Genomic DNA, 15,335 nt, shown 5'->3' on the forward strand with positions numbered 1-15,335 from the left:
CGAATGTAGATTCTACAGCGTCTAACACTTCAGTTTCATCCATCGCACCCAAAGATAAACTGCAGTGCTTTACAAATATAGGACAGGAAGAGCTAAATAAACTTATCACTGTATCTAAACCAACAACATGTTTATTAGATCCTGTACCCACTAAATTACTAAAAGAGCTGTTACCTGTAGCCGAAGAACCGCTTCTCAATATCATTAACTCGTCGTTATCTTTAGGTCACGTCCCAAAACCATTCAAGCTGGCGGTTATCAAGCCTCTTATTAAGAAACCAAAACTAGATCCTAGTGTACTGGCAAATTATAGGCCTATTTCAAATCTTCCATTTATGTCTAAAATTTTAGAAAAAGTTGTGTCTGCTCAATTGAGCACCTTCCTGCATAAAAATGATCTGTATGAAGAATTTCAGTCAGGTTTTAGGCCCCACCATAGCACAGAAACTGCACTTGTTAAAATTACAAATGACCTGCTTCTTGCGTCAGATCAAGGCTGCATCTCATTTCTAGTCTTACTTGATCTTAGTGCTGCGTTCGACACCATAGATCATGACATACTCATAGATCGATTACAAAACTATACAGGTATTCAAGGGCAGGCTCTAAGATGGTTTAGATCCTACCTGTCCGATCGCTACCATTTTGTTTACTTAAATGGAGAGTCATCTCATTTATCATCAGTAAAATATGGAGTGCCACAAGGATCCGTCCTAGGTCCCCTTCTATTTTCAATATACATGTTGCCCCTTGGTAATATTATTAGAAAATACGGAATAAGCTTCCACTGTTATGCTGATGATACTCAGCTATATATTTCAACGAGACCAGATGAAACTTACCAATTATCTAAGCTAACAGAGTGTGTTAAAAATGTAAAAGATTGGATGACAAATAATTTTCTCCAATTAAATTCGGATAAGACAGAGATATTAATTATTGGACCAAAAAACACCACACAGAATCTTGTAGATTACAATCTGCAACTAGACGGATGTACTGTTACTTCCTCTACAGTCAGAAATCTGGGTGTTATATTAGACAGCAATTTGTCTTTTGAAAATCATATTTCCAATGTTACAAAAACTGCATTCTTCCATCTTAGAAACATTGCCAAGCTACGAAACATATTATCTGTTTCTGATGCAGAAAAGCTAGTTCATGCATTCATGACCTCTAGACTGGACTATTGTAATGCACTTCTAGGTGGTTGTCCTGCTTCGTCAATAAACAAGCTACAGGTAGTCCAAAATGCAGCAGCTAGAGTCCTTACCAGGTCAAGAAAATATGATCATATTACCCCAATTTTACAGTCTCTGCACTGGCTACCTATTAAGTTCCGTATCTGTTACAATTTATCATTACTTACCTATAAGGCCCTAAATGGTTTAGCTCCTGCGTACCTAACTAGCCTTCTACCACGCTACAACCCATCACGCACCCTAAGGTCACAAAACGCTGGACTTTTGGTAGTTCCTAGGATAGCAAAGTCCACTAAAGGAGGTAGAGCTTTTTCACATTTGGCTCCCAAACTCTGGAATAGCCTTCCTGATAATGTTCGGGGTTCAGACACACTCTCTCTGTTTAAATCTAGATTAAAAACGCATCTCTTTCGCCAAGCATTCGAATAATGTATCTCTTAAATTGTGAGTGTAGTTGCATCTGCATTTTTATTCTTTAGCTTGGGTTAAACTAATTTTACTTTGTTGGATCAGCAGCTATGCTAATGATGTCTCTATCTTGTTTCTATGTTTTGCCACGGGATTTACATCCCGTGGTAACTAGGATTTACACAAGCTCCAGTCTGGATCCAGAACACCTGAGAAGAGATGATGCTGACCCTCAGAGGACCCCAGATGATCCTAACCTTGAATCATCAAACAGAACTAACAATTATTGCTACATGTGTGACTGCATCATATAATTACTATTAATTAATAATATTGATAGTTCATCATCTAGCTGACTACGTCTTGTATTATTATTATTATTTTTATTTTTCTAAAATCCTGTCAAACGTGCACAAACTACTAGCTACTACTAAATATTGTAGAAACATAATTTTCTGTAAAGTTGCTTTGTAACGATTTGTATTGTAAAAAGCGCTATACAAATAAACTTGAATTGAATTGAATTGAACTATGTCTGCGACTAGACCGGCCCTGTCCCAAATGGCACACTCCGGACTTGTGGACTTCCTCAGAGTCCACACTTCGGTGACGTCATGTAGTGCAGACCTATAGGGCCCTTAGCGCGAGTCCGCGAGGGTGCATTGAGAGGTATTTTGGGACAGACTCGATCGTCACGCCGGAAACAGGAAGAAGGTCTGGTTGACTTATCCCTCTCCATACGGAGCTGAATAAACTTAAAGGTCATCTCATCAGTCCCTTTATTAGAAAAATATCATTAAACAAATTACAGTCTTTAGCATAGAGAACAGGATTCATTTTAATTTCCCAAATAATATGTCCATGTGAAATACACAGCCTGCTTTTACAGTTCTATAATTGTAAATGCCACCTGGGCATTAGAATAGATGTCATGGTTATTTAAATGATAAATACATTTGTACATAATAATACATAATGTTAAATTTTAACACAAAATTAAAATGAGTTTAAGAAAAATGTATAGGTTTCAATATTCATACTACGTTTATATGACTCATAAAGCCATGACATTCGGTTCTATTTATGTAATGAATCATAATGCGATCGTATTATTTAACGCGCTATTATTATGTTAATTAATTAATGTATGAATGCATCGTCACAAATCAGATGACCCCCAAAATAAAAACAGTAAGTTTTATGTGGCTAATCAATGTAAATAATGGTTTAATAATTATTAAATAATTATTTCTGCCATAATTATTCTAAACCATTTTACAGAATTCGTGTTTAAAGAATAATGTTAAAGTTAACAAAATTTTGGTAATTCTGACCTCGCACCGATTGTTTTGATTAGAATACATTACATCCGGTCGGGCGTTCGCATACGGTCTAGTCGCAGAAGTTCAAATATTTGAACGAAATCGGATCCGAAATTTCCGCATACGCATGTGATCGGAACTCCACGCAGCTCCCGCACTACTTTCCATTTGAAATGAATGACTTCCGGTCTGTCACTTGTCGTTCGTCGGAGACAGTGGAAAGGCGGCTTTAACCTGTTTTCTCCATCATGTCAGTTCCCAGATCAGATATCGAGCCTGATGTTGTGATGGAAGGAGGAAGTCTGGCAGCTGGAGACTTTTCAGAGAATTTGAAACAGAGCAACCAAGAGCCTATGCCAGGAGCTGGACGAAGAATGTGTGAAATTACAAGACGTTGTGGATAAAATGGTAATTCTTTGGAGAACGAGCATTAGCAATACTTCATTTTTGTAAAATGAAAAAATGAAACTGTCCACACAACAGTTTGGTAAGAAACAAATGCTCAGTCAAGTACAAAACACCAAACTATCCAATTTTCTGTTTAGGTTAATTTGATCTGGGATCTGTATGTCCAAAGTTTACTTTAATAAAATTGGTATACTTCTAAATGTATGTATGTGTGTGTGTGTGTATATATATATACACACATATACATACAGTGCACAGTATAAATGAGTACACCCCCTCTAAGTGTCTAGTGGACATGTATTTCACAGAGCCATTGAAAAACATATTTAACGGCTCTGGTATTTCACTCAATCTTAATGCTCTTGATCAGCTGATGGGGATTCTGTAGAGACGAGCTGCGCAACACTCATTACAGACCAGAGTATTTCAGGAGGTCGCTCTCCAGAAGTTAAACAGGACAGATGTGAAAATTTGTCATGAACCTGTACACTCAGTACTTGTGCACTATATATATATATATATATACAGTACAGACCAAAAGTTTGGACACACCTTCTCATTCAAAGAGTTTTCTTTATTTTCATGAGATTCACACTGAAGGCATCAAGGGCTATTTGACCAAGAAGGAGAGTGATGGGGTGCTGCGCCAGATGACCTGATGATCTCTCGGGGAACTCCTTCAAGACTGTTGGAAGACCATTTCAGGTGACTACCTCTTGAAGCTCATCAAGAGAATGCCAAGAGTGTGCAAAGCAGTAATCAAAGCAAAAGGTTGCTACTCTGAAGAATCTAGAATATGACATATTTTCAGTTGTTTCACACTTTTTTGTTATGTATATAATTCCATATATAATTCCAAATGTGTTAATTCATAGTTTTGATGCCTTCAGTGTGAATCTACAATTTTCATAGTCATGAAAATAAAGAAAACTCTTTGAATGAGAAGGTGTGTCCAAACTTTTGGTCTGTACTGTATATACACGCACACACACAAATTTAGTGTGAAGCAGTTATGCTTTGCATATGCATCCGCTTAAAGGAATAGTTCCACCAAAAATGACAAATTGCCAAAAATTTAAACACTCAGGCCATCCAAGAAGTAAATTAGTTAATTTCTTCTTAACAGATTTGGGAAAATTTGGCATAATTTGCTTACCAATAGGTGCTCTGAATGGATAACGTCAGAATGAAAATCCAGACAGCTGATAAAACATTTTTCCACTTCACAAGACATTGATTTATAGACTGGAGTTGTGTGGATTATTTGTTTTTATCAGCTGTTCGAACGCTTATTCTGATGGCACCCATTCACAGAGGATCAGATTGGAATTCAGAGGATCCACTGGTGGACAAGTGATGGAAAGCTAAATTTCTCCAAATCTGTTCTGATAAAGAAACAAACTCATCTGCATCATGGATGGCCTAAGGGTGTGTAAATGTTCTGCAAGTTTTTATATGACAATCATAATATGTGTAAAGACTGGTACCTGAAATACATGAAAGCTCTATATAATCTCAGTTAAAAAACATAACCCCTTCGTGACAGTTTAAGTATCTTCCAAGCTTTACGAGTCATACAAGCAGAAGTTGGCACTGAAGAAGACTTTACTGCAAGAATTGGCCCACAGGGCTGATGCTGAACTTTCCATGGTCTACCGGTCATCGTGGCTGTATCAACTCTACACTGAGGATACTGGAAAACTGCTACTAGAGTTTGCTATTGGAAACAAGTCACAGACCTTTGTGATTCAGTCTGTGGTCTATGCATGAGAACGATGTAAACAAAGTATATCATGACATGTATATAGCTTTGATGTAATGTTTAACCTTCAAATTTATTTCTCGAAAATATGCTATTTTTGTACTGTATTACTGCCTTGAAAGCAATCTGTACCATACACAGTCTTAACGCCATAAACTCACTCAAAGGTTTTAATGTCATATACGAACATGTCCCTTTGTATTAAAAATGCTGAGATGTTTCAAAAACACAGTAAACCAGATATTATATAAAAAGTAATAAAATAGTGCAACAACTTTCCAAATGACTTTTGCACTAGACAGACTACTAAATAACAGAAACAATGAACATCTGAGGCTGCAGTCTAAGATTATAAGCACCTCGAGTTTTCTCAGTTTTACAAATCTAGAGCGTTTTCTTACAGCTTGGAGTGGCCAGTTATCAAAACCAAAACATCCCCTATGTACAAGGCATCTCAAAATATAATGTTTTTAGGTCAGACCTGTAGGGATCAACCAATTTCAGCCTTAAGATAAGGGTTATTTTCAAACAAATAAACAAACAGACATGTCTGAATAAATGAAATCTCATGGGGTAACCAATTTAAACTGTATTAGAACTACAGCCTGGCTTGCTAACATAAAGGAACGGTTATATACAGATTTCACTGGATGGCCAACTAAGTGGACACAGTATCACAAAAATCTTACCACAGCTTTACTGAACCTTGCTGGAGTCCATAACTTAGTTTTGGCAGATACTATTTTCCTTCCTCCCATCTGTGCATGCTGTGAAAGAATCAGTTTCCAGAATGAAAAACACTGGATTCCCTCCACAATTTAGTGTGTTGTCACAAGTGTTTCCCACCATGTCATCACTTTCCTCTTGAGACATGTAACACGCAGCTACATGGTCACGGACTCTGAAACCAATAGTTAAGATTTTCCAACATAAGCGAACATTCTCTAAAATTTGAAATGAACAATGACTTCTTTTTGTATAAACAAACAAAAAAAAAACACTAATATATAATAATACTGTTTTTATACAAATTTACAAAGAATGCAATAAAAGTTCATTGAAAAAACACCATTACACTGACAGAACGTATGTATGGTGTGAATAATGGACAAAAACAGGACGTGAAGATGTGACTCCATTAAGTCTTTCTTTCAGTTTCAATGCCTAGCAGGGCATGAACTGTCTCTAAAGGAATGCCTTCAGGTGCCTCGATGTGCATCATGGTTCCATCGGGCCCATTGACAATGACGATGCCTTTGGCGGCTAACTCTTCTGCGCTCTGCATGACGAGCCCCTCTGCTGTCTGAATAATAAATGGAGATTCTTGCTGCACCTCCTGACTGGCCTCGGGCTCTTCGAGAGTGTCGTCGGTCTGGCTGTCTTGAACCTCTTGTTGAGTGGCTTCTTGCGAGTTCTTAAACTCGGAGTCTGTGCTCAGAGCTTGTTCCAACTGTTCCATTTGATCCACGATGTCCACGACGACGCTGCTGTTCAGAACCTTGGAGAGCTCTGGGTCTTCTACTGTTTTTGTGGCATCAGAATCTGAAGACGACACTTCAGTCTCCATAGGCTCTTCCTCTGTCCTCTCTGGGATGGTGTTTTCAGTGCTCTGTGTAGCGTCCTCAGAGGTTAGATCTACAGAAGTCAAGTCCTCCAGTCTGGTCAGCACCACCTGAGGCTTACGCAGCATAGAACCATCAACACTCTCGTCCTTCTGGATACCATTCTGATTAACTTGATAGCCGTTGGTTTCTTCATTGCAGTTTTCTATTTTGAACCTTTTTGCAGGAGGCAACATTTTGGGATTCTAAGAACAACATAAAGAGGAAAAATTATTACTATACAGAGTAAACTATTTAATTCACATAAAATTATGACAGGTAGTCCAGAACAGCTCAAAGTGGAATGGTGATAATATGGATCTAGGTAAATGAACGTTTGCAGGGGGAGCAAATCAAGAAAAAAAAATTATAAAGTGTCTACTAACTCAAGGGTCTACAGAAAAAAAAGGATTTTCGAGGTTAACTCAAAAATACATAAATTAATACTTTTTGTTCAACAAGGACACATTAAATTGATCAAAAGTAACAGTAAAGTTGCAAAATTTAAATGTAACAAATTATTTCTATTTAAATAAATGCTGTTCTTTCAAACTTTCAATTCATCAAACAATCAGTTTCCACAAAAATATCAAGCAGCACAATGATTTTCAACACTGATAATAAGAGAAAATGTTTCCTGAGCAACAAATCAGCATATTAGAATGATTTCTGGAGGTTCAGGCAGGCCATCAAAAAGTTTCAAACTCCCTGAATTAAATGACTAGTTATTAGACAGAAGTGAATAATTCTGAAACTGCAGCTGAGCAATGTGTGCTATGTACACTTGCATAAAGGAGTGTGCACTGGAATGAGTTTTGCACAGAATGTACCTCGATACTCCGTAGGCTCTTGGTGGTCTGATTTGCTCGTGGCTCTGCTTGATTTGTCTTTTGACCATGTTGTCCTTCAGAGGAAGTCAGGAGTTTTAGTGCATTGGGATCGGTTATACCCAGGGATTGTAAAACCTGGAATGACAGAAGATTTGTATGGTACTAATGTTTGAGCAGAAAGCTGCTGTGGCTAAAAGTCTTGCGATACGTACTCCCATGTTGTTAACCTCTATAGCTGGACGGGAGGCTGGTGAAGTGTGCAAATATTCCAGGGCCATCTTCTTCACCTCGCTGTGTAGTTGTTCAAATTCATGGTACACGCTCGGGAACTGTTGCTTTGACGGGTAGCCCTTTTCCACCTATAGAGACAAGCATACTGTAAGCGTGCATGAAATGCTTCCAATACATGGAATAACATGGTAGTTTACAGAGAAACTGACACCACCAGACAAAATTAAAAACAATCTATCCCATGTTTCAGAATGTCTAAACTTACCTTCATCAGCACAAACTCCCATACAGTCATGACTCTGGCCAGACGTGGAAGAACGATCTCCATGAGATCTTCATCATCATACTGTTTAATAAACTGAAAAAAAAAGGTAAAACAAAAACAAAATCATAAAGAGGAAACTTTTCAGATTCAACACCATTTCTGTGTCACTTATCAAATAAGCAAATTTGTCACACTGCACTGGTCAAATAATTTGTTAATGACGTGACGTGACATTCAGCCAAGTATGGTGACCCATACTCAGAATTCGTGCTCTGCATTTAACCCATCCGAAGTGCACACACACAGAGCAGTGAACACACACACACACACTGTGAACACACACCCGCAGTGGGCAGTCATTTATGCTACAGCACCCGGGGAGCAGTTGGGGATTCGATGCCTTGCTCAAGGACACCCAAGTCATGGTATTGAGGGAGGAGAGAGCACTGTACATGCACTCCCCCCACCCACAATTCCTGCCGGCTCGAGACTCGAACTCACAACCCTTCGATTGAGAGTCCGACTCTCTAACCATTAGGCCACGACTTCCCTAATAACTTTTTCATCAACGCAGAAGTAAGTCTATGGGTGAGACTTCCGTTTCATTAGCCCCTATAGGTAAATAACGAGGAGAATAACAACGTTCAGTAAACAGTAAAACTGTTTGCAGTTCAAACCAGTGTGTTCTTAATTAAGATAACAGACTAAAATAATATGATAGGACACATCAATTGTCAATATCAAGCAGCAAAATGAACTGTTTCGTACAGCTAAAAATAGCTGGACACTATTGAGACCGGAAACTTTACCCATAGAATTTACAAATGGAGGCGCCCATTTTTACATCAGGAAAGAGGTGGATAGGGATTTCCACACCACAGCAATAACGACTCAGAATCATTTTTATAATTCAACTTTTCATTCAGACTGAGAACATAACTTGTCATGAATTATACTATTAAATTACAAAAAATGCAAAACAGAAGCTTTTTTTTTTTTCACAGTATCGACCAAAATTTTAAGAATACGGTTATAACATTATGCTTACATCACCCACCCCAGCAGTGTACCCAGCAGTTTCATGATGTGACGCAACAAATATGTAAGGTACACAAAAGCCCTTTCGGCATTCAAAGTACACATACTCAACACGCAGATGTACAGAAAACCAGATCTTACTTCTTTTAGTCGGTTCCTCTGTCTTTGTGCTTGCTGCTCCAAGGTCATTCCTCTGGGGTACTTGGGTGGCCTTCCTGGTCGACCTCTTTTAGGTGGCCGCCCAGGCTTCCTAGGAAGACCAGGCCGTCCTGGTCCCCTGGGCCTCCCAGGTCTCCTGGGTTCTACCTTCCCAATTTCTTGAACCTGAAATATTTTATATGCAATTATCTGATCAATCAATTTCACGATCTGAGACTTAATATCAAGCAATCCAAACAAATCCTCTTACTTTTTGAGTACTGAGTGTTTTCACTTGACTAGTGTCGGTGACTTCTGTTCCTGAAGGTTGTTCGTCTCTAGTTTTGGAGAGGTCTTCTGCTTGAGTTGGGGTCGGGTTCTTGTCATGTGTGGGATTTAGCTTATAGTGTCTGTTCAAACCGGCGACGCCGATGTACGCTTTCTCACAGGTATCACATTTAAAGGCTTTGTCACGGAGGTTGAGAGTCACATCTGAGGTCTTCTTGCCTTCCTCTCCATCCTCATCCTCCACACTTATCTCAGAGTAGTCATCTGAATCAGACTGGTGGCTTTCTGCCAAGTCCTCGTTCTTAATAAACTTGTAGTCTTTCACCTTGTGCTTAGGTGGTCTGGACACCCGACCAGATCGGGTCTGGATTTTTGGAGGTTTCTTCTGGCGATTTTTTACTTTTTGTGTGGTTTTTTCCACAGCTTGAGTTGCGGTTTTTGTTTCCACAGGTATGACTTTGGAAGGAATTGTTACCTTGGCTGGAGAAGATGAAAGAATCGGAGACGGCACTAGGATCTTTGGGGTAGGAACAGTTGGTTTGGCTGGTGGACTCTTGACCGTGGCAGGTGCCGGGACATGTACCTTACTAATGGGGACAGAAATGGTGCTAACAACAGGAGCTGGTTTCTGAAGGACAAGCTGAATTGGAGGATTGCTTGGGTTCTGTAAGAAATACTGCTGCTGTCCAGGCATAGGGGTGATGTGGAAGATCTGTGGGCTGCTCAATGTTCCTACAGTTGAAACCTTCACCAGCGGCTGACTGGCTGACAGATTCTGCGGCTGTAAAATTGTTATTGGAGTCGTCTGCCGTTGTTTATTGTCTTGCTTCAGAGGTGCCTGAACTTGAATTTGGATGGGCTCAGCTACCTAAATAATTCAAGGTGTGGAAAAACAACATTAACTTTGTAGATAAATGGGTAAACAATTTGCTTACACAGTCTCTGGACTAAATTAATTGAATGCATATACAGAATATCTGACTGAATGCATGCGGGATACTAAACAGAAGATGCATTCAGCATTATACTACTGTAAAATAAAAAGGACTGGTTTCTTTTACAAAACTTGCTTGTGAAATCAGTGAAATCAGAAATTAACATATGATCTAAAGTACTTGACAATTTGTTTTAACAATTTATGAAATGCACAATTTTTAAGAAAGGAAGGATAAAGATATTTGTGAGAAAGAAAGGAAGTACAGAATGAAATGCTTGTGGGAAAAAAATGTACAGAAGGATGACAGAAAGGTAATCTGCGCAGAAGATAGTAAGTACAAAAGGAAGGGAGGAAGGAAGTTAGAAGGAAGGAAATGCCGAAAAAAGTAAATAAAGAAATAAATACACATGGTAAAATGGGTGTACAGAAGGAAGTATTTACAGAAGTGTTCAACAGACCTTGTGGAAGAATGCATGTAAACGTGTGGAAGGAAATCTGTTCAGAACACATGGAAATATTTATGGAAGAAAGGAGGTTGTATGGGAGGAAATCTGTGCAGAAGAAATTAAGTACAAAAGGACATTTGTGGAAGAAACACACAAAACAAAATACAGAAGGAACTTTGTGTGGAAGAAGGAAAGTATGTACAGCAGGAAAGTAGAGAAGGAAATACTTGTGGACGAAAGAATGTACAAAGGGACATACAGAAGGAAATATGTACGGAAGGAAGGGATGAGGCAGAGAAGGAAATACATGTGGGAAAAGGAAGTGCATACAGAAGGAAGTTTCTGCAGAAAAAAAGGAAGTACATAAGGAAGCGAATACAGAGATAGGAAGGAAAAGAAGAAAAAAGTACAGAAGGAAATGACAATAAGGGAAATGCTTGTTAATCAGTTATTATGCATGAAGTAGGTAGGGGGAAAAACTAGAGAAAGAAAGTACTTACATTCCCATTCTACACTGTGAAAAAAACTTTTTTCTGGTAAGTTAATACAGTTTCTACAAGTAATGAAAGACCCCACGGTACCTTCTGCGCGGTCGCGTGCGCTCCGTTGTGCGACTGCTGCAGCGCGATCTGTTTGGCGACGCTCTGCAGCTGCTGCGACGCGTTCTGCGCGACACTGACGGGCCGCGGCGCGATCGCTGTCGCCAACTGCAAGTTACTGGAGTCCAGCGCGATGTAGGACGTAGTCTGCGTCGTGACAGGTCTCTGCAATATCTTTGGAGTCGTTGTATGTGTCGTAGCCGGCTCGGCCTGGGCAATTACCTGTGCTTTACTCACTATAACCTGCTGCACGTCCACGATAGGAGAAGTGGATGGTTTCACTGCTGTCTCAGTACCTGCCACATGGACTAACTGTTGTTCCGTTAACTGCTCGATTAACTGCTGCTGCTCCTCGGCCGATAGCCCCGAGCTCTCCACAAAGCTGCCGTCGGGCTGAACGTAAATGATGGTGGTCGTCGGCGCGAGAGCGTTTAAGACTTCCCCGCTTACAGTGGTGCATTCAGCAGTCACACCTGCCTCTGCAGAGGCCTGGACGTAAGACGTGATGATATTAGGGTCGGTTATCACCTCACCGCTCACGATCTGCCCGATCACCTCCTGAGTAACGTTACCGTCCAGAGGTCCGACATCCACCGCGGTCTCGCTGTGCATTAACTCGGCGAGGCCTTGATCGACGCCCCCTTCTGCGGGCTTGCTCGCGTCTTCTTGATGATTTCCCGCTTCGGCAGCGGTTTGTGTCGTCTCTGGCTGCGGCTGAGATCCGCTCGCGTCGACGTTTTCCATAGTCGCTGCAGCAGATTTGGACGCTGAATTAATATCGTCTTCATTGTCCGCCATTTTGTTTAGAGAAGCAAAACTTGCTAAAAACGTAGGAGTCCTCACAAGAGCGCGAGAAGCAGCCGTTTGCTTGCAGATGATTAATGATGATGGGAGTAATATTTGCTATATTGATTCAAAGCCCAGCCAAAAACATTTCAAATGTGGAAAACTGTTATAATCGAGACACGCTCGCTAAGGTAACGGTGGCCAAGCAATTAGTTTTCCCGTCCATGCCACCAATGACTGTAGCTCGGAGGAAGGGTAACAACAAAATACGTCACTTCCGCTTCTAGCGCGCCGTTCTCTCGTGTCTTTGGGTCCGTACTGTCCTGCTGCCTGGAAACTATTCATAATAATTTAAGCTATGAACACCCTCCTCAAAGAAAATGTGATTTTATTTGGTCTTAAAGTTTATTATGATCTATAAAAAGATATATACACCGATGAAGTACTGCATCTCGGGACACATTTTAGTAAAAAAAAAAAAACTTCTGGGTAATTCCTATCACTTTTAACATTTCATAATATATCATGTACGAAAACATCTGTATAATTCTTTCTTTTAATTTATTTTACGCATTTCAGATGAACAATTATTGTAATTCTAAGTCTTTTCATTCAAAATATCAGTGCTTTTAGATAGATAGATAGATAGATAGATAGATAGATAGATAGATAGATAGATAGATAGATAGATAGATATTTAGATAGATATTTAGATAGAATTTGAGATCAGTTGAAAATGTTGATTTTTAGAAGAAAAAAAAAGGACTGAATTCTCTTGTGATGCCTATAACACTGTTGGGCATTGTTAGTGAACAAATTAAACTTTTAAAAATGTTAAAGTGAATTCATGAAAACTGAAAAACTTATAAACCTACACAATCCTTCAGAAATTGATTTATTACTAAGTAAACACCAATGTATCGATGTGTTTATTAAGCAAATTGTATTTGAGTAAATTACCTATAAATTACAGCAAATGTCCAGCAGGGGGCAGGAAGAGACCACTTTACCTTCCTCAATCCACATTTCACGGTCTCGTTTTTTACATACTGCTACATCAATAAGACGAACTGAATCTTACTTATCACATTATTACCATTATTTTAATGAGCCAAAACAGAGCAACATCTATGCTATTATAATATAATAATGATCAAATCCACTGAACAAAAATGGCATACATAAGAATGCATTCAGTCAAACAGACTGACGATCATTTTTCTTTCAAACATTTTTTTTCGAACATTTTAAGCGCATATTGAATGCTTAGATGAAACAGAATTAGATTGTAAATTGTAAAGCATGAAGAGTTTAGAATGTCAGCAATGTTCTGATCAATATAAACAAAACTAAAAATATCAGTGTATTTATAATTCTAAGAGAGTTGTCAAATAATATAAGTGAAAAGTAATATTTATTTATTTATCATGGCAGATGTAATCCCTATAAAAAATGGCATTATTAAATTATTTAGCCAAATTATAGATTATATATCATTTAGAATTTACATTAAAATATAAAATTAGTCAGTGGGGCATGAAGTCATTGAGCCATGCAAGACAGGATACAGAAATCAATTAATAATTCAAATAATTTTGATTGATTTCAAATATATGACTGATGTATTTTACATACTATCAAAGTGAATATCCTTTCTCATTTTACACCATATTTGAGATATTTTAATTACCTACGTTACTTAACGGCACAGCAGCTTAGTCAGTGATCATCACAATCTGATTGAGAAATCACTTTAAAGGCAGCATGGATTTACCACTAAGATAAATGATCTCATCTCTGGTAATCTTCATATCACAGATACAGTCCGGTTCGTCCCTCAGTCAGGCCTCTAATGGCCACCATTAGTGACATAGTGGGATTAGAAAATGCTTCATTGTAATTCGGGATTCCTCTTAGTGAGAGTGCCTGAAGCCTGAGCTTTGATAAATCTGAAATAAAGAAACTGGTAATCATCACAAACAGCTTTGGCAAGTCTTACTAAAGATAAAAACAAAATGTCTGAATAATGAGTGTTGAGTGAATGAGTGTTGATTAAAACATGCTTAATGGCATACAAGCAGGGAATCCATTTGAGGTTTTATACAACATTTCATTTATTAAACCATGTCTAGAGCAAATACAGGGAAATCTAAAAGGCTAATATGCCTGACAGGATCACTGGGTGACAGAGATGTCAGGGATGCAGACAGAGATATTCTGTTGCTTCGCAAGCCTAGCCTTATCACCCCAGATGTCAACTAATTAATTACACAGACACTAAGTAAATTAAATTAGGATTGAATTAACAGCGTGTATCAATAATCTGTCGACAGGCCTTGATAATAAGGGCATGGAAAGGATCAACAACCCAGATGAAATAGAGAGAGCGTGCAACATCCTTTTCGGACGCTTCTAATCAGCACAAATCTTGATTGATTTCACAATTTACAGATTAGTCAGAAGGAGACCTATATATTTTTATTCATTAGGTTTAACACAGGCTAATTTTAATTATGTACAGTTGTAAGATAATTACCATGCTTTTCACTATCCTGTTATGTGAGGATTTTTAAATAGTGAGGCATTCAAGACTGCTAATATGAGAAAGAGTGATTGTAATCCTGGGCCTTATTCTTTCAAAATATCAGTGCTTTTAAACAGACAGACAGATAGATAGATATATAGATAGACTTTATGTGTGAATACATGAAGGATAAAGGGTATTACAGGAGAACTAGCCTCAGTGAGAGCACCATATCTAGGGCTGTTTTCATGCTCTCTCCCATATGTCTGTTATGCATCGCTGCTGCTGTTTAATCTGCCCAGATTGAGGCCCCTCAACTGTGTCGGATTACACTCAGTGACACACAACTGTTTTGTCGACATACAAAACGATTGTTACTCAGGCTCCAGACCGAATAAAAAACAATATTTTTTTTCCAACTAAATTTGCTTCAAAATTTCAATGTGTAACTTGCTGTTTCTTTGTCATTGTTATTTATGAGTAAAAATAGTTTTTTCGCCAGTTTTTAGATTTTAAGATGAAAGATTTAGCGCAAATTGGATTTGAATTA

General features: G+C 38.6%; 1 protein-coding gene across 1 annotated transcript; it reads right to left on the reverse strand.

Annotated features, from left to right (window-relative positions):
• Nucleotides 1-5,258: 5,258 nt before the first annotated feature.
• Nucleotides 5,259-12,538, reverse strand: LOC132111634 (uncharacterized). The gene is made up of 7 exons (XM_059519130.1): nt 11,458-12,538; nt 9,477-10,361; nt 9,209-9,391; nt 8,030-8,122; nt 7,746-7,892; nt 7,534-7,668; nt 5,259-6,909 (listed from the first exon to the last, which is right to left on the reverse strand). Exons 1-7 carry the CDS (start codon nt 12,271-12,273, stop codon nt 6,241-6,243), a joined length of 2,928 nt encoding a protein of 975 aa, XP_059375113.1. The 5' UTR covers nt 12,274-12,538; the 3' UTR covers nt 5,259-6,240.
• Nucleotides 12,539-15,335: the final 2,797 nt, after the last annotated feature.

This window comes from Carassius carassius, chromosome 31, assembly GCF_963082965.1.
Source record: "Carassius carassius chromosome 31, fCarCar2.1, whole genome shotgun sequence".
Classification (NCBI taxonomy): Eukaryota; Metazoa; Chordata; class Actinopteri; order Cypriniformes; family Cyprinidae; genus Carassius; species Carassius carassius.

Bases quoted from the DNA above. Each gene is read 5' to 3' on its own strand.
- LOC132111634 (XM_059519130.1), bottom strand. From the start codon at position 12,273: ATGGCGGACAATGAAGACGATATTAATTCAGCGTCCAAATCTGCTGCA. The intron at 8,123-9,208 runs GTAAGATCTGGT...TTTTTTTTTCAG, and splicing joins AGAGGAACCGACTAAAAGAA to TTTATTAAACAGTATGATGA. The intron at 7,669-7,745 runs GTACGTATCGCA...CTGTCATTCCAG, and splicing joins TAGAGGTTAACAACATGGGA to GTTTTACAATCCCTGGGTAT.